Source organism: Notolepis coatsorum (assembly GCF_963971535.1).
Source record: "Notolepis coatsorum genome assembly, chromosome: 11".
NCBI lineage: Eukaryota > Metazoa > Chordata > Actinopteri > Aulopiformes > Paralepididae > Notolepis > Notolepis coatsorum.
Window position 1 is genome coordinate 121726214 of NC_140175.1, and position 20424 is coordinate 121746637.

At 45.9% G+C, this 20424-nt stretch overlaps 1 protein-coding gene across 1 annotated transcript in view; it reads left to right on the plus strand.

The window, feature by feature from the left end:
* Positions 1 to 20424, plus strand: part of pkn3 (protein kinase N3) — a 229440-nt gene that overhangs the window by 205405 nt on the left and 3611 nt on the right. The window contains exons 16-21 of the mRNA XM_084324775.1: positions 497 to 673; positions 4811 to 4873; positions 11472 to 11548; positions 11977 to 12119; positions 13255 to 13362; positions 18042 to 18122. Coding sequence (XP_084180901.1) covers positions 497 to 673; positions 4811 to 4873; positions 11472 to 11548; positions 11977 to 12119; positions 13255 to 13362; positions 18042 to 18122 — 649 coding nt within the window. The remainder of the gene's footprint in view (positions 1 to 496; positions 674 to 4810; positions 4874 to 11471; positions 11549 to 11976; positions 12120 to 13254; positions 13363 to 18041; positions 18123 to 20424) is intronic.

Below are 20424 nucleotides of genomic sequence, written 5' to 3' on the forward strand. Positions count from 1 at the left end.
CCAGTTGGTAAGTTTCCCGTAATCCAATGTCTATGAGTGACTGACGGTCATATACATTAAATGCACCAACAGTTGGTACGAACAAAACTCTAAAAACTATAAATATTAACAAAAGCACTGGAAGAATGCTGATAGGGTTAGGGCTCAGCACTGGAAGAATGCTGATAGGGTTAGGGTTCATTTAAAACGACAGGCTAACCGGATCTCCTTGCACAGCCCTACTCGGAATGCATCCACACCAAATGGCCAGTTCTTCTTCCCGCTCACCTATTCCATTTTGCCTAATAAACTTTCTAACTAACTTATGTGCCTGGTTTTGTCATTGGTGTGAGTCTGAATGTCAAAATGATAATCACAAAAAAGGAGCTATAACCGTATAATTTCTGGTGGTATTAAGGATAGACTGAGGAGAAATCTCCTGAAAATAATGATCCATTGAACATGACATTTAATTATTGTTATATGTTCTGTTTTGTGTTTTTTTCCTCCTGTGCAGCCTTTTGTGTGAGAAGAGGATCTTTGAAACCATCAACACCACCTGCCACCCGTTCCTGGTCAACATGTACGGCTGCTTCCAGACCGCAGACCACGTGTGCTTCGTCATGCACTACTCCCCCGGTGGTGACCTCATGACTCACATCCACAACAGCCTCTTCACCGACCAGCAGTCACGGTGAGGGCCGCAGGCCAGGGTGAGGGCCGCAGGCTACAGTGAGGGCCGCAGGCCAGGGTGAGGGCCGCAGGCTACAGTGAGGGCCACAGGCTACAGTGAGGGCCGCAGGCTACAGTGAGGGATGCAGGCTACATGAGGGATGCAGGCTACATGAGGGATGCAGGCCACAGTGAGGGATGCAGGCCACAGTGAGGGATGCAGGCTACAGTGAGGGATGCAGGCCACAGTGAGGGATGCAGGCTACATGAGGGATGCAGGCTACATGAGGGATGCAGGCTACATGAGGGATGCAGGCTACAGTGAGGGATGCAGGCTACATGAGGGATGCAGGCTACATGAGGGATGCAGGCTACAGTGAGGGATGCAGGCTACATGAGGGATGCAGGCTACATGAGGGCTGCAGGCTACAGTGAGGGATGCAGGCTACATGAGGGATGCAGGCTACATGAGGGATGCAGGCTACATGAGGGATGCAGGCTACAGTGAGGGATGCAGGCTACATGAGGGATGCAGGCTACAGTGAGGGATGCAGGCTACATGAGGGATGCAGGCTACATGAGGGATGCAGGCTACAGTGAGGGATGCAGGCCACAGTGAGGGATGCAGGCTACATGAGGGATGCAGGCTACAGTGAGGGATGCAGGCTACATGAGGGATGCAGGCTACATGAGGGCTGCAGGCTACAGTGAGGGATGCAGGCTACATGAGGGATGCAGGCTACAGTGAGGGATGCAGGCTACATGAGGGATGCAGGCTACATGAGGGATGCAGGCTACAGTGAGGGATGCAGGCCACAGTGAGGGATGCAGGCTACATGAGGGATGCAGGCTACAGTGAGGGATGCAGGCTACATGAGGGATGCAGGCTACATGAGGGCTGCAGGCTACAGTGAGGGATGCAGGCTACATGAGGGATGCAGGCTACAGTGAGGGATGCAGGCTACAGTGAGGGATGCAGGCTACATGAGGGATGCAGGCTACATGAGGGATGCAGGCTACATGAGGGATGCAGGCTACATGAGGGATGCAGGCTACAGTGAGGGCCACAGGCTACAGTGAGGGATGCAGGCTACATGAGGGATGCAGGCTACATGAGGGATGCAGGCTACATGAGGGATGCAGGCTACATGAGGGATGCAGGCTACAGTGAGGGATGCAGGCTACATGAGGGATGCAGGCTACAGTGAGGGATGCAGGCTACATGAGGGATGCAGGCTACAGTGAGGGATGCAGGCTACATGAGGGATGCAGGCTACATGAGGGATGCAGGCTACATGAGGGATGCAGGCTACAGTGAGGGATGCAGGCTACATGAGGGATGCAGGCTACATGAGGGATGCAGGCTACAGTGAGGGATGCAGGCTACAGTGAGGGATGCAGGCTACAGTGAGGGATGCAGGCTACATGAGGGATGCAGGCCACAGTGAGGGATGCAGGCTACAGTGAGGGATGCAGGCTACATGAGGGATGCAGGCTACATGAGGGATGCAGGCCACAGTGAGGGATGCAGGCTACATGAGGGATGCAGGCTACAGTGAGGGCTGCAGGCTACATGAGGGATGCAGGCTACAGTGAGGGATGCAGGCTACAGTGAGGGATGCAGGCTACATGAGGGATGCAGGCTACAGTGAGGGATGCAGGCTACATGAGGGATGCAGGCTACATGAGGGCTGCAGGCTACATGAGGGATGCAGGCTACAGTGAGGGATGCAGGCTACAGTGAGGGATGCAGGCCACAGTGAGGGATGCAGGCCACAGTGAGGGATGCAGGCTACAGTGAGGGATGCAGGCCACAGTGAGGGATGCAGGCTACAGTGAGGGATGCAGGCCACAGTGAGGGATGCAGGCTACAGTGAGGGATGCAGGCTACATGAGGGATGCAGGCTACAGTGAGGGCTGCAGGCTACATGAGGGATGCAGGCTACAGTGAGGGATGCAGGCTACAGTGAGGGATGCAGGCTACATGAGGGATGCAGGCTACAGTGAGGGATGCAGGCTACATGAGGGATGCAGGCTACATGAGGGCTGCAGGCTACATGAGGGATGCAGGCTACATGCGGGATGCAGGCTACATGAGGGATGCAGGCCACAGTGAGGGATGCAGGCTACATGAGGGATGCAGGCTACATGAGGGATGCAGGCTACATGAGGGATGCAGGCTACATGAGGGATGCAGGCTACATGAGGGATGCAGGCTACATGAGGGATGCAGGCTACATGAGGGATGCAGGCTACATGAGGGATGCAGGCTACATGAGGGATGCAGGCTACATGAGGGATGCAGGCTACATGAGGGATGCAGGCCACAGTGAGGGATGCAGGCCACAGTGAGGGATGCAGGCTACATGAGGGATGCAGGCCACAGTGAGGGATGCAGGCTACATGAGGGATGCAGGCTACATGAGGGATGCAGGCTACATGAGGGATGCAGGCTACAGTGAGGGATGCAGGCTACATGAGGGATGCAGGCTACATGAGGGATGCAGGCTACATGAGGGATGCAGGCTACAGTGAGGGATGCAGGCTACATGAGGGATGCAGGCTACAGTGAGGGATGCAGGCTACAGTGAGGGATGCAGGCTACATGAGGGATGCAGGCTACATGAGGGATGCAGGCTACAGTGAGGGATGCAGGCTACAGTGAGGGATGCAGGCTACATGAGGGATGCAGGCTACATGAGGGATGCAGGCTACATGAGGGATGCAGGCCACAGTGAGGGATGCATGCCAGAGTACTGGAAAGGCACTCTGCTTTACCCTTTCACTGCCACACGACAGCCGGTTAACCCTTTCACACTGTGACAATACAGAAGGTTAGCCCTTTACTATCACACAACCGACGGCGATGCTACATCATTAGCATCATTAGCGTCATTGTGATAGTAAAGGGCTAACCTTCTGTCGTGTGGCAGTGAAAGGGTTAAAGAGATTCGCTTCCTCCTTCCTGTGCCCCTCACCCCCTCCTTCCTATGCCCCTCACCCCCTCCTCCCTGTGCTCCTCACCCCCTCCTTCCTGTGTCGCCTGGTCAATCCCTTCCCCCGCCCCCTTCCTTTGTGTCAGATAGTTTATAAGGTGATCCCACAAAGAAGTCGGAGAGCTTGACCCAATTCTCCTGGCCAGAGAACGTCAATTCCTCCACCAAACTCCTAAACTAACCACGTTTTAACAAATACATTTGTATCAACCAAGATGATTTGCATATTCACGTACATATACTTAACCTCTCCGGTTTCCATGACGATAGTTAGGATTTTTTTTAACATTAACTCAATCAGCGCCGGAGCGATATGCGTGATGTGTGGTTAAAAGGCCAGCGTTCTAAAGTATAGGAATACGTGGAGTGTTTGCAGGGCTATAACTTTATTCTATATTATAGCTATGGATACAATACTATGGCCCATTTGACATCGAGTATCTATCGTTCAATATGTGAACAAAAAATATCATCCATACATTCCCGCTTTATACCGTGGTGAATATAAGTGAATATTATGGACTAACGTTACACACATACGCTCGGATCGCAATGAAGACATTCTTGGATCAACGCAAGATTGATATCATACAGCCCTTACCTTGACTAGGATGTACCCCAAAAAGAATATTCCAATTATCTGATCGCCATTCCAAGTATTGATGTCCATCGTGTCGCCAACATAATCCACCACAGAACATGGATCGGGAGTAGTTGATTCTTCTCAATCCGAGCGTTATAACCGCTAGTCTTGCCCGGAGAAAAAGAACCGACCCGGACCCATATAATCGACGCACAGCCCAAGACACAAGGTTTCAAAGGGTGCTCGATACTGCCGCCTGGTAGGATGCGGCCGGTATTGCACTTTTGCGATCTCAGACTCATTCCCTATGATAACACCAGGCTCCCTGGATGGATAATGAATGGAAATATCGAATAAAATAAATAACGATGAAAACCCGACTTTTCTCGGTTTTGGCGCTCAAGCGTCGGCGAGTTAACCCGACTTATCTCGGGTCTGGCGTCCAATGAGTTAAGTGGTATGAAATACGTGTAATCGATGTATAATCATTAGTCGACTTACAGAATCCCTTCTTTTGACTGAATATGTTACATTATGTTAATATGGGCTTTTGATCCATGTCGTCTGTTCATGTGTAAAGGTTCTACACCGCCTGCGTGCTCTTGGGCTTGGAGTTCCTGCATCAAAACAAAATAGTTTACAGGTCAGTTTCTGCCAGTGGATGTCTCTCTGTCTCTCTCGCTCTCTGTCTCTCTCTCTTTGTCTCTCTCTCTCTCTCTCTCCCGCTCTCTCTCTCTCTCTCTCTCTCTCTCTCTCTCTCTCTCTCTCTCTCTCTCTCTCTCTCTCTCTCTCTCTCTCTCTCTCTCTCTCTCTCTCTCTCTCTCTGTCTGTCTGTCTTGAGGGTGTTGGTTCTGAGGGGTCTTGGGGTAGGAGTGGGGGAAGAAATGTTTTTTGTGAAATGTCTTTTGTAATGTCTGTGGTAATATAATAAAGAAAATTATATTCAGTTTTTATTATTTTCATTATTTCTATTTATGGTCATTATTGTTGTTATTGCTGTTGTCCTGTGAAGTCTTGTTTATTATTATTATTATTATTATTATTATTATTATTATTATTATTATTATTATTATTATTATTACTGTATTGTGTTTTGTCTTGTTTCATGTGAAAGAGAAAAAAAGGAAAAAGAAAGATTCAAACTGATAATATGTACCGGTATGTGTGTATATTAATACTTTTGGTGTGATTTGCGCAATTTGACTGCAAGCGCTGGACACAGTCACAAATTCAAAATATCCAAATAATGTTGTGATACTAAACAAATACCTTGCATGCACAAGTCAGGTGACAGTAGCCTAGACAGTGGCGGATAATATTTCATAATATTTGTGCAACAAGTCAAAATAGGGATCACATGATTATTTTTGTGTACATATCTTCATTAACATTTAGTCATTTAGCTGATGCTTTTATCGAAAGCGACCTACAACTTACGGCTGTTCTAACTGTGGTGGGAAGTTAGTTCCACCATTGTGAAGCAAGGACCAAGAATAGCCTGCTTCTCTTTGACGACCCTCCCGGAGTGGGTCTTGAGGATGTGTAGTTAGAAGATGTAGAGTGTAGGGGTCTTGAGGGTGTGTAGTTAGAAGATGCAGAGCGTAGGGGTCTTGAGGGTGTGTAGTTAGAAGATGCAGAGCGTAGGGGTCTTGAGGGTGTGTAGTTAGAAGATGCAGAGCGTAGGGGTCTTGAGGGTGTGTAGTTAGAAGATTTAGAGTGTAGGTCTTGAGGGTGTGTAGTTAGAAGATGTAGAGTGTAGGGGTCTTGAGGGTGTGTAGTTAGAAGATGCAGAGCGTAGGGGTCTTGAGGGTGTGTAGTTAGAAGATGTAGAGCGTAGGGGTCTTGAGGATGTGTAGTTAGAAGATGCAGAGTGTAGGGGTCTTGAGGGTGTGTAGTTAGAAGATGCAGAGTGTAGGGGTCTTGAGGGTGTGTAGTTAGAAGATTTAGAGTGTAGGTATTGAGGGTGTGTAGTTAGAAGATGTAGAGCGTAGGGGTCTTGAGGGTGTGTAGTTAGAAGATGCAGAGCGTAGGGGTCTTGAGGGTGTGTAGTTAGAAGATGTAGAGCGTAGGGGTCTTGAGGGTGTGTAGTTAGAAGATGCAGAGCGTAGGGGTCTTGAGGGTGTGTAGTTAGAAGATGCAGAGCGTAGGGGTCTTGAGGGTGTGTAGTTAGAAGATGTAGAGCGTAGGGGTCTTGAGGGTGCGTAGTTAGAAGATGTAGAATGTAGGGGTCTTGAGGGTGTGTAGTTAGAAGATGTAGAGCGTAGGGGTCTTGAGTGGTGAAGTTAGAAGATGCAGAGCGTAAGGGTCTTGAGGGTGTGTAGTTAGAAGATGTAGAGCGTAGGGGTCTTGAGGGTGTGTAGTTAGAAGATGCAGAGCGTAGGGGTCTTGAGGGTGTGTAGTTAGAAGATGTAGAGCGTAGGGGTCTTGAGGGTGTGTAGTTAGAAGATGCAGAGCGTAGGGGTCTTGAGTGGTGAAGTTAGAAGATGCAGAGCCTAAGGGTCTTGAGGGTGTGTAGTTAGAAGATGCAGAGCGTAGGGGTCTTGAGGCTGTGTAGTTAGAAGATGTAGAGCGTAGGGGTCTTGAGGCTGTGTAGTTAGAAGATGCAGAGCGTAGGGGTCTTGAGGGTGTGTAGTTAGAAGATGTAGAGCGTAGGGGTCTTGAGGGTGTGTAGTTAGAAGATGTAGAGCATAGGGGTCTTGAGGGTGTGTAGTTAGAAGATGCAGAGCATAGGGGTCTTGAGGGTGTGTAGTTAGAAGATGTAGAGCATAGGGGTCTTGAGGGTGTGTAGTTAGAAGATGCAGAGCGTAGGGGTCTTGAGGCTGTGTAGTTAGAAGATGTAGAGCGTAGGGGTCTTGAGGCTGTGTATTTAGAAGATGCAGAGCGTAGGGGTCTTGAGGCTGTGTAGTTAGAAGATGCAGAGCGTAGGGGTCTTGAGGGTGTGTAGTTAGAAGATGCAGAGCGTAGGGGTCTTGAGGCTGTGTAGTTAGAAGATGCAGAGCGTAGGGGTCTTGAGGCTGTGTAGTTAGAAGATGCAGAGCGTAGGGGTCTTGAGGGTGTGTAGTTAGAAGATGCAGAGCGTAGGGGTCTTGAGGGTGTGTAGTTAGAAGATGCAGAGCGTAGGGGTCTTGAGGGTGTGTAGTTAGAAGATGCAGAGTGTAGGGGTCTTGAGGGTGTGTAGTTAGAAGATGCAGAGCGTAGGGGTCTTGAGGTTGTGTAGTTAGAAGAGGCAGAGCGTAGGGGTCTTGAGGGTGTGTAGTTAGAAGATGCAGAGCGTAGGGGTCTTGAGGGTGTGTAGTTAGAAGATGCAGAGCGTAGGGGTCTTGAGGTTGTGTAGTTAGAAGAGGCAGAGCGTAGGGGTCTTGAGGGTGTGTAGTTAGAAGATGCAGAGCGTAGGGGTCTTGAGGGTGTGTAGTTAGAAGATGCAGAGCGTAGGGGTCTTGAGGGTGTGTAGTTAGAAGATTTAGAGTGTAGGTCTTGAGGGTGTGTAGTTAGAAGATGTAGAGTGTAGGGGTCTTGAGGGTGTGTAGTTAGAAGATGCAGAGCGTAGGGGTCTTGAGGGTGTGTAGTTAGAAGATGTAGAGCGTAGGGGTCTTGAGGGTGTGTAGTTAGAAGATGCAGAGTGTAGGGGTCTTGAGGGTGTGTAGTTAGAAGATGCAGAGCGTAGGTCTTGAGGGTGTAGTTAGAAGATGTAGAGTGTAGGGGTCTTGAGGTTGTGTAGTTAGAAGATGTAGAGTGTAGGTCTTGAGGGTGTAGTTAGAAGATGCAGAGTGTAGGGGTCTTGAGGGTGTGTAGTTAGAAGATGCAGAGCGTAGGGGTCTTGAGGGTGTGTAGTTAGAAGATGTAGAGCGTAGGGGTCTTGTGGCTGTGTAGTTAGAAGATGCAGAGCGTAGGGGTCTTGAGGGTGTGTAGTTAGAAGATGTAGAGCGTAGGGGTCTTGAGGCTGTGTAGTTAGAAGATGTAGAGCGTAGGGGTCTTGAGGGTGCGTAGTTAGAAGATGTAGAGCGTAGGGGTCTTGAGGGTGTGTAGTTAGAAGATGTAGAGCGTAGGGGTCTTGAGTGGTGAAGTTAGAAGATGCAGAGCGTAAGGGTCTTGAGGGTGTGTAGTTAGAAGATGTAGAGCGTAGGGGTCTTGAGGGTGTGTAGTTAGAAGATGCAGAGCGTAGGGGTCTTGAGGGTGTGTAGTTAGAGACCATTGACCGGAGGCAGGAGGGAGCCGTTCCCCTCGCTGCACAGTCTGCCAGGTCACAGGTCACAGTCTGCCAGGTCAAGGACCTTCAAATGGATTTGTGCCGCAATGGGAAGCCAGTGCAACTCTCTTAAGAGGTGGGGTAACATGGGCTGACTTTGGTTTGGTTGGAGATCAGGCAGGCCGCTGCGTTCTGGATGAGTTGAAGAGGCTTGGTGGTGGTGGTCTGTAGACCAGCTAGCAGTGTTCTGGATGAGTTGAAGAGGCTTGGTGGTGGTGGTCTGTAGACCAGCTAGCAGTGTTCTGGATGAGTTGAAGATGCTTGGTGGTGGTGGTCTGTAGACCAGCTAGCTGTGTTCTGTATGAGTTGAAGAGGCTTGGTGGTGGTGGTCTGTAGACCAGCTAGCTGTGTTCTGGATGAGTTGAAGAGGCTTGGTGGTGGTGGTCTGTAGACCAGCTAGCAGTGTTCTGGATGAGTTGAAGGGGCTTGGTGGTGGTGGTCGGTAAACCAGCTAGAAGTGTTCTGGATGAGTTGAAGAGGCTTGGTGGTGGTGGTCTGTAGACCAGCTAGCTGTGTTCTGTATGAGTTGAAGAGGCTTGGTGGTGGTGGTCTGTAGACCAGCTAGCTGTGTTCTGGATGAGTTGAAGAGGCTTGGTGGTGGTGGTCTGTAGACCAGCTAGCAGTGTTCTGGATGAGTTGAAGAGGCTTGGTGGTGGTGGTCTGTAGACCAGCTAGCAGTGTTCTGGATGAGTTGAAGATGCTTGGTGGTGGTGGTCTGTAGACCAGCTAGCTGTGTTCTGTATGAGTTGAAGAGGCTTGGTGGTGGTGGTCTGTAGACCAGCTAGCTGTGTTCTGGATGAGTTGAAGAGGCTTGGTGGTGGTGGTCTGTAGACCAGCTAGCAGTGTTCTGGATGAGTTGAAGGGGCTTGGTGGTGGTGGTCGGTAAACCAGCTAGAAGTGTTCTGGATGAGTTGAAGAGGCTTGGTGGTGGTGGTCTGTAGACCAGCTAGCTGTGTTCTGTATGAGTTGAAGAGGCTTGGTGGTGGTGGTCTGTAGACCAGCTAGCTGTGTTCTGGATGAGTTGAAGAGGCTTGGTGGTGGTGGTCTGTAGACCAGCTAGCAGTGTTCTGGATGAGTTGAAGGGGCTTGGTGGTGGTGGTCGGTAAACCAGCTAGAAGTGTTCTGGATGAGTTGAAGAGGCTTGGTGGTGGTGGTCGGTAAACCAGCTAGCAGTGTTCTGTATGAGTTGGAGAGGCTTGGTGGTGGTGGTCTGTAGACCAGCTAGCAGTGTTCTGTATGAGTTGAAGAGGCTTGGTGGTGGTGGTCGTAAACCAGCTAGCAGTGCATTGCAGTAGTTCAGGTGAGACATGCCTGTTGATTGCAGGAGGAGTTGAGTGGCTTCTTTTGTCAAGAAGGTGGATCCTTCTGATGTTGAAAAATCACCTCCATGATACTTGGTAGGAGCGGTCGTCGAGGTAGGATGTCAGCCATGCCAGCGCAGAGCCTACAACTCCCATTCCTGCGAGGGATGCGAGGAGGATCTAATGGTTGACTGTGTCGAAGGCTGCCGATTGAGTTGAGTTGATTGAGGAGTTGAGGGTTGCCTTTTAGGAATGGGAGGATGTCTGGTGCTATGTTCTGGAGGAGTGGGGAGGTATCGGGTCCAGCTGGCATGTAGTGGGACGGTTCAACGATACACCAGTGTCAACACTTCCAGCATCTGTAATGGGAGAGAAAGATGACGGAGTAAAGGATGAGGCTCTTGAGTCAGTATTTGGAATGGGTGGGGGTTGGGAGAAGCAGCTGTTGATGTTCTCTATCTTCACTCGGATACAAACCTGTGAAGGTCCAGTAAGAGGCTGACATGACTTTGGTTAGAGAGTTTGGTTAGTTTGTCAGTTGGCCAAACCAATAAAAACCAAAAGTAACAAATTACCATTTGATTCAGACCATTTCAAACAAACTTAGGTGTGAAACCATAGAGACCATCAGAACAATTTGCACAAACGGCACAAACAGTTTGGTCCCTAATTAATAAACTGGACTGGACGGACAACACAGAGGCCCTCTACAGGAAGGGACCGAGCAGGCTGTTCTTCCTGAGAGGACTCAGGTCCTGCAATGTCTGCAGCAAACTGCTGCAGATGTTCTACCACTCTGTGGTGGCGGGTGCCCTCTTCTTCGCTGTGGTATGCTGGGGGGGCAACACCAACAGACAAGCTAAACAAACTGGTGAAGAAAGCTAGCTCTGTGGTGGGAGCGGACCTGGACAGTCTGGAGGTGGTGGCAGAGGGGAGGACGAGGAGGAAGCTGTACGCTATCCTTGAGAACCCCTGCCACCCCCTCCATGACGAGCTGACAGCATGTTTAGCCACAGACTCATCCTCTCCCGACAAAGCTCTTCGGCCAGTCCTTTGTGCCAGTAGCTATCAAGCTCCACAACCAGGCAGGGCCAGGACGGGCTAACTGCGTGGATTAGGTGATCTGCTATATGGACAATAACAACCTGAAATAGATTTAATTTTTTTCTTCACCACTTTTTTATCTCTATTTTAGCTGTATTTATTATGTCCGTCTTTGTTTTTAACATTGTATTAATGCTGTTGATGCTGTGATGGACACCTGAATCTTAAAGGTTTCAATTCAATCAATTGTCAACAGCCATTCAATATCAATAACATTTCCATTCATTTTTGCAATTGATTCAATCCAATTGACGACACTGTAGGACAGAGAAGTAGTCCACAATATACAGAGTATGAGGAATGAATAGACGGAATGCTTTTACTCACTAATATTTACATTCTTCTCTCTCTCTCTCTCCTCTCTCTCTCTCTCTCTCTCTCTCTCTCACTCTCTCTCTGCTCTCTCTCCTCTCTCTCTCTCTCTCTCTCTCTCTCTCTCTCTCTCTCTCTCTCTCTCTCTCTCTCTCTCTCTCTCTCTCTCTCTCTCTCTCTCTCTCTCTCTCTCTCTCTCTCTCTCTCTCTCTCTCTCTCTCTCTCTCTCTCTCTCTCTCTCTTCTCTCTCTCTCTCTCTCTCTCTCTCTCTCTCTCAGGGATCTGAAGCTGGACAACCTGCTGATGGATGCAGACGGTTATGTCAGGATAGCAGACTTTGGTTTGTGCAAAGAAGGTAAAGACGTAGGAGGATCATTGATCCAGTGGAACTGTTGATGGTGGACTGTATGAAAGAGGGCGGTCATCAGTGGAACTTAGTGGGATTCATTAATTGGAAGTGTTTGTATATTGTTGACAGTGATATTGTATAAAGCATATGACTCCTCCTGGCCCTATCGTACAGTAGAAAGGGTGAACTATGTGTGTAATCTATTGTTAAATCCTAAACTCCACGCCATCATGGACAACCCCTCCCGCCCACTATAAACTGACTTGGCTGATAGAAGGAGCACGTTCAGTGTTAGACTCAGACTCAGATAACTTTTTACCTTTTACGTCGACACTTACATTTGACTGTATATTACTGTAAATTTTTGGTTGTATATTTTAGAATGTATATCCCTGACTGTATTTGTATTCTTATTTGTTCGACACTGTTTGCAGGCATGGGTCATGGGGACCGTACGTCCACATTCTGCGGAACCCCTGAATTCCTCGCGCCCGAGGTTCTGACTGACAACAACTACACTCGCTGTGTGGACTGGTGGGGGCTGGGGGTCCTCATCTATGAGATGCTGGTGGGAGAGGTCAGTAATCTATGGGATACTAGTGAGAGAGGTTAGTAATCTATGGGATACTAGTGAGAGAGGTTAGTAATCTATGGGATACTAGTGAGAGAGGTTAGTAATCTATGGGATACTAGTGAGAGAGGTTAGTAATCTATGGGATACTAGTGAGAGAGGTTAGTAATCTATGGGATACTAGTGAGAGAGGTCAGTAATCTATGGGATACTAGTGAGAGAGGTTAGTAATCTATGAGATACTAGTGAGAGAGGTCAGTAATCTATGGGATACTAGTGAGAGAGGTTAGTAATCTATGGGATACTAGTGAGAGAGGTTAGTAATCTATGGCAGGGGTTCCCAAACTTTTCAGGCCGGGGCCCAGAAAATAAGGCGTCAGAGAGCCGCGGCCCAATGCACATCGTCTGGCTTTTTTTTTTTTTTTTTTTTGCCAGGCGACCGATTTTTTAAGCCAAATATCACTTCAATCCTATTAAGTTAGTTCAAGTTAGTTATTCATTTATATGTGCTATTTATGAGAGGGCTAACTTGTTGCAAAATAATAATGATAATAATAATAGCCTCATTAAAATACTATTGTTGCTTCGGTTGTTTTCAGCGTTTTATGTGCATAATCTGTTATTTAGTTTGAAATGTTCGTTGAAATAAGTAGATTTTTCGTTTTTGTTTATTTATTAAGTTAATATAAAACCATATAGTCACATTTTAGAATACAATAGAATAGAATTTTAGAATACAACTAGAAACACTGTCCTGGCCTGCTTCTAAGTTCAGTGGCCTGACAAAAAAAATTTAAATAAAAAAAATTAAAAAAAAAAAAAAAAAAAAAAATTAAATCATCTCGCGGCCCACCCGTGGCTGCTCGCGGCCCACCTTTGGGTCGCGACCCCGACTTTGGGAACCACTGATCTATGGGATACTAGTGAGAGAGGTCAGTAATCTATGGGATACTAGTGAGAGAGGTCAGTAATCTATGGGATACTAGTGAGAGAGGTCAGTAATCTATGGGATACTAGTGAGAGAGGTTAGTAATCTATGTCTCTACAGACAGAATCTACTCTACAGACAGAATCTACTCTACAGACAGAATCTACTCTACAGACAGACACTGAATTGAGTTTCTCCTCCTGTGTTCTTTAGTCCCCGTTCCCCGGTGATGATGAAGAGGAGGTGTTCGACAGCATCGTGAACGATGAAGTGCGCTACCCTCGCTTCCTCTCTCCCGACTCCGTCTCCATCATGCAGAAGGTTGGCTTTGTGTTTATCTATTTTTATTTATTTTGTTCAAATTACTTGAGTTTGTCATTGTTGCACATTAGGGATGCCCCGATCACGTTTTTTGCCACCGATACCGATCACCGATCGTCGTGAGCCATATCGGCCGATACCGATCCGATACCGATCGTTTTTGATTAAAAAGAAATTAAAAATAATTTTATATAAAAAAAAAAAATTTATTTATTTTTTATAAAATATATATATTATATAATTAGACTTGTACTTGTATTATCTGCGAGACATCGCCACCACGCAACAAGTCAAAATGCTCGCTATCTCCACTGTCTGTGTGTACATACTCTGCTTTGATCAAATCACATTCGGCTCTGCAGATTTACCCTAGGCTCTGCAGATATACCCTACTCCCTCAGCTATCCCCGTTAATGACTGCGACGCAAGCCGGGCTTCGAATATGCATCGAATGAGTGTTATAAGACATTGATATCAGGAGCTGTCTGTAGCTACTGCTAGCCGGAAATATAACGTTAAGACAACGCCTCAGTGAACTATTTAGTTGAATGGGACATTTCGTTTTGAACAGTGAGCTAAGCTAACGTGAGCTAACAGAGGTAACATACACTAGTACTAGATAACTAGACTATTGCTGGAGCATTTGTTGATATCAGGAGCTATCAGTAGCTAGCCGGCTAGATACCGTTCAGTTAGACAATGCCTCATCATGTATTAAACTAAAAGTGAATAGTTGACTGGGTCATTTTGTAGCGGTAGCTAACGTTAGCTCATGGAGGTCCCGTCCCACTAGACTAGACTAGACCCGTGTTTACATGCGTGCGGGAGGAGCTGGAGGAGGAGCAGAAGACGCGCAGCACTGTGTGCAGCTCCCGGTGTCTGAGACCGAACTCAGCGAGTGAGATCTGTTTTGACGATCGGCGAAAATAAAACAGTAACGATAGCTAGGTAGCTAACGTTAGCTCAGGTCGAATGCACTATCTAGACTCACTCAGCGGACCTCCTCTGTGTCTGTGTTTACAAACTCTACACGGGTACGGGCGGGGCTAGGGAGGAGGAGCAGTTTGCAGGTCCTGTGCGTCTGAGACAAGCGAGTGAGATATCCACTTGATCAGTTTCCGCGATCGGCGAATATGACTCATTATCGGAATTCCCCGATCGCATATTTATACTGAATATCGGCCGATAACGATCGGTGGCCGATCGATCGGGGCATCCCTATTGCACATAGATCTTTTTTTCTTTTTTTTTTATCCACTTTTTCTCAATGTTTTCAATTTTTCTCCCATCCCAATTTTCGTATTTCCAATTCTTCCCTCCCCTGTCTTGAACGTTGCTAGACTATGCCTCCCACTGGTCGGCTGTAGTGAGGATAGAAGCTTTGCATCACGTGTCCCCTCCGGTACACGAGGAGGCAGCCTGTCGCATCTTTTCACCAGACAGCGCGGACTCTCAGTGGCGAGGAGTAACGCGTGGGAGGCTCACGCTGCCCCCGATACTTCCTGTCTCTGCTGTACAGGCGTCACCCAACTGACCTGTAGGAGTCGCTGTCCACAATGTCCAATCCCCACCCATCGACTTTCCACCCGCTACCTCTGCCAATTGAGATAGTATGACGACTGGCCCAAGCCGCAGGCAACGCTGACTCGGGGAGTCGAGACCCGAGTCTCTTGCATTGGTGACGAGCGCAATCTCCGCTACGCCACCCAGCCGCATAGGCCTGATATTCTATAATTCAGTACTGTATCTACAAAACCTTCTGTTTAATCATCTTCCATTTATTAATTTGCTTAGATTTTTCAGGTCTGGTCAATTTGAGCATGGTGTTATTCACAGTCAAAGATAAAAAAAAATGTATTGATATTCTCATTTGGTTCATTACAATTTACTCAAGCCTAGTGTTGGGGAAAATGTGTATATGAAGTGAACTAGTTTAATATGGGTCAACTAAGCAGTACTGAAAGACGGTCTGGCTGATGTTCTTAAAACAACTTGGAGATAGGCAGATAGACATTTCAGTACATCACGTCGTGTGCTTTTAATCTTGTACATCATATCGTGTGCTTTAATCTTGTACATCATATCTTGTCCTTTTCTCTCTTTCATACACACACATATACACACACACATCTCACTAATCTTTTCTCTCTTTCATACACACACATATACACACACACATCTCACTAATCTTGACTCTCTTTCATACACACACATATACACACACACATCTCACTAATCTTGACTCTCTCTTTCACACACATACATATACACACAAAAAAAGTCTGTAAAGGTGTATTCTACGACACATGTAGTGTCTCTACACTGAACTGTAAACATCTAGTGTCGCTACACTGAACTGTAAACATCTAGTGTCTCTACACTGAACTGTAAACATCTAGTGTCGCTACACTGAACTGTAAACATCTAGTGTCGCTACACTGAACTGTAAACATCTAGTGTCTCTACACTGAACTGTAAACATCTAGTGTCTCTACACTGAACTGTAAACATGTAGTGTCTCTACACTGAACTGTAAACATCTAGTGTCGCTACACTGAACTGTAAACATGTAGTGTCTCTACTAGGGCTGCAACTAATGACTAATTTGGTAGTCGACTAATCTGCCGATTATTTTTTCGATTAGTCGACTAATCGAAAACCAATGTAAACAACAACAAAAAAAATGATTTTTTTTTTTTTTTTTTTTAATTACCTATCTTTGTGAAAGTGGCTTCTCAGCTCTGGTCCAGCTGAAGACAGAGCAGAGGAACAGATTGGACATTGAGCATGACCTCAGAGTTGCTTGTCTACCATCACCCCAGACTTTGAGACTCTTGTCAGGACCAAACAACAACATCATAACATGATGATCCCATAGCAAATTAAAATAATGACTCATGAAACATTTGAATTTGGATCTTTAAGCCACTTTAAATGAAAATGTATTTGAAGAACAATACAGCAATCACTCATAACAAGATAAATAAATTAAATAATACAAATTAAAGTGGAAGTGTACTTTAAATAACTTTTGTTTGCTGTGTGTGAGAGGAGTCCGTGTGTGTGTGTGTATGTGTGTGTGTCTTACTCTGATCGCTGTGTGAGTGAGAGGTGTGTACTGTGTAATTTGTGTATGTGTGTGTGTCTTACTCTGATCGCTGTGTGTGAGTGAGAGGAGTGTGAATGTGTGTGTGTCTTACTCTGATCGCTGTGTGTGAGAGAGAGGAGTGTGAATGTGTGTGTGTCTTACTCTGATCGCTGTGTGTGAGTGAGAGGAGTGTGTATGTGTGTGTGTCTTACTCTGATCGCTGTGTGTGAGTGAGAGGAGTGTGTATGTGTGTGTCTTACTCTGATCGTTGTGTGTGAGTGAGAGGAGTGCGTGTGTAATGTATTGTGTGTCTAGTCTGATCATCATCTCCTGCAGGGGAACAATGTTTTCAATGTCCAAAATTTGCTATGGGATCATCATGTTATGATGTTGTCTGGAACCCTGAGAAGCCACTCTCACAAAGATAGGTAGTGCACAAAAAAAAAAAAAAAAAATTAAATAATATATATATATTTTTTTAATTACTAATCGACGCAACAATTTCTCGTCGACGATTTTTTATAATCGACGTTGTCGATTATGTCGACTAATCATTGCAGCCCTAGTCTCTACACTGAACTGTAAACATCTAGTGTCGCTACACTGAACTGTAAACATGTAGTGTCTCTACACTGAACTGTAAACATCTAGTGTCTCTACACTGAACTGTAAACATCTAGTGTCTCTACACTGAACTGTAAACATGTAGTGTCTCTACACTGAACTGTAAACATCTAGTGTCTCTACACTGAACTGTAAACATCTAGTGTCTCTACACTGAACTGTAAACATCTAGTGTCGCTACACTGAACTGTAAACATCTAGTGTCTCTACACTGAACTGTAAACATCTAGTGTCTCTACACTGAACTGTAAACATCTAGTGTCTCTACACTGAACTGTAAACATGTAGTGTCTCTACACTGAACTGTAAACATCTAGTGTCTCTACACTGAACTGTAAACATGTAGTGTCTCTACACTGAACTGTAAACATGTAGTGTCTCTACACTGAACTGTAAACATCTAGTGTCGCTACACTGAACTGTAAACATCTAGTGTCTCTACACTGAACTGTAAACATGTAGTGTCTCTACACTGAACTGTAAACATCTAGTGTCGCTACACTGAACTGTAAACATCTAGTGTCTCTACACTGAACTGTAAACATGTAGTGTCGCTACACTGAACTGTAAACATCTAGTGTCTCTACACTGAACTGTAAACATGTAGTGTCTCTACACTGAACTGTAAACATCTAGTGTCTCTACACTGAACTGTAAACATCTAGTGTCTCTACACTGAACTGTAAACATGTAGTGTCTCTACACTGAACTGTAAACATCTAGTGTCTCTACACTGAACTGTAAACATCTAGTGTCTCTACACTGAACTGTAAACATCTAGTGTCTCTACACTGAACTGTAAACATCTAGTGTCGCTACACTGAACTGTAAACATCTAGTGTCTCTACACTGAACTGTAAACATCTAGTGTCTCTACACTGAACTGTAAACATCTAGTGTCGCTACACTGAACTGTAAACATCTAGTGTCTCTACACTGAACTGTAAACTCTAAACATGTGTTGTAGCTGCTACAGAAGAACCCAGAGAAGAGGCTGGGAGCAGGTGAGCAGGACGCCAGCGAGGTCAAGCCACAGCGCTTCTTCCAGGTCAGTAGCCAGTACTGTACACTGTACTAACACCTCTAGCTAACATGCTGTACTAACACCTCTAGCTAACATGCTGTACTAACACCTCTAGCTAACATGCTGTACTAACACCTCTAGCTAACATGCTGTACTAACACCTCTAGCTAACATGCTGTACTAACACCTCTAGCTAACATGCTGTACTAACACCTCTAGCTAACATGCTGTACTAACACCTCTAGCTAACATGCTGTACTAACATCTCCACACAGCTAACATGCTGTACTAACACCTCTAGCTAACATGCTGTACTAACACCTCTACACAGCTAACATGCTGTACTAACACCTCTAGCTAACATGCTGTACTAACACCTCTACACAGCTAACATGCTGTACTAACACCTCTAGCTAACATGCTGTACTAACACCTCTAGCTAACATGCTGTACTAACACCTCTAGCTAACATGCTGTACTAACACCTCTACACAGCTAACATGCTGTACTAACATCTCTAGCTAACATGCTGTACTAACACCTCTACACAGCTAACATGCTGTACTAACACCTCTAGCTAACATGCTGTACTAACACCTCTAGCTAACATGCTGTACTAACACCTCTATACAGCTAACATGCTGTACTAACACCTCTACACAGCTAACATGCTGTACTAACACCTCTAGCTAACATGCTGTACTAACACCTCTACACAGCTAACATGCTGTACTAACACCTCTACACAGCTAACATGCTGTACTAACACCTCTAGCTAACATGCTGTACTAACACCTCTACACAGCTAACATGCTGTACTAACACCTCTACACAGCTAACATGCTGTACTAACACCTCTACACAGCTAACATGCTGTACTAACACCTCTACACAGCTAACATGCTGTACTAACACCTCTACACAGCTAACATGCTGTACTAACACCTCTACACAGCTAACATGCTGTACTAACACCTCTAGCTAACATGCTGTACTAACACCTCTAGCTAACATGCTGTAATAACACCTCTAGCTAACATGCTGTACTAACACCTCTACACAGCTAACATGCTGTACTAACACCTCTAGCTAACATGCTGTAATAACACCTCTAGCTAACATGCTGTACTAACACCTCTACACAGCTAACATGCTGTACTAACACCTCTAGCTAACATGCTGTACTAACACCTCTAGCTAACATGCTGTACTAACACCTCTAGCTAACATGCTGTACTAACACCTCTAGCTAACATGCTGTACTAACACCTCTAGCTAACATGCTGTACTAACACCTCTAGCTAACATGCTGTACTAACACCTCTAGCTAACATGCTGTACTAACACCTCTAGCTAACATGCTGTAATAACACCTCTAGCTAACATGCTGTACTAACACCTCTAGCTAACATGCTGTATTAACACCTCTATACAGCTAACATGCTGTACTAACACCTCTACACAGCTAACATGCTGTACTAACACCTCTAGCTAACATGCTGTACTAACACCTCTACACAGCTAACATGCTGTACTAACACCTCTAGCTAACATGCTGTACTAACACCTCTACACAGCTAACATGCTGTACTAACACCTCTACACAGCTAACATGCTGTACTAACACCTCTACACAGCTAACATGCTGTACTAACACCTCTAGCTAACATGCTGTACTAACACCTCTACACAGCTAACATGCTGTACTAACACCTCTAGCTAACATGCTGTACTAACACCTCTAGCTAACATGCTGTACTAACACCTCTATACAGCTAACATGCTGTACTAACACCTCTATACAGCTAACATGCTGTACTAACACCTCTACACAGCTAACATGCTGTACTAACACCTCTACACAGCTAACATGCTGTACTAACACCTCTACACAGCTAACATGCTGTACTAACACCTCTACACAGCTAACATGCTGTACTAACACCTCTAGCTAACATGCTGTACTAACACCTCTAGCTAACATGCTGTACTAACACCTCTACACAGCTAACATGCTGTACTAACACCTCTACACAGCTAACATGCTGTACTAACACCTCTACACAGCTAACATGCTGTACTAACACCTCTAGCTAACATGCTGTACTAACACCTCTAGCTAACATGCTGTACTAACACCTCTACACAGCTAACATGCTGTACTAACACCTCTAGCTAACATGCTGTACTAACATCTCTAGCTAACATGCTGTACTAACACCTCTAGCTAACATGCTGTACTAACACCTCTAGCTAACATGCTGTACTAACATCTCTAGCTAACATGCTGTACTAACACCTCTAGCTAACATGCTGTACTAACACC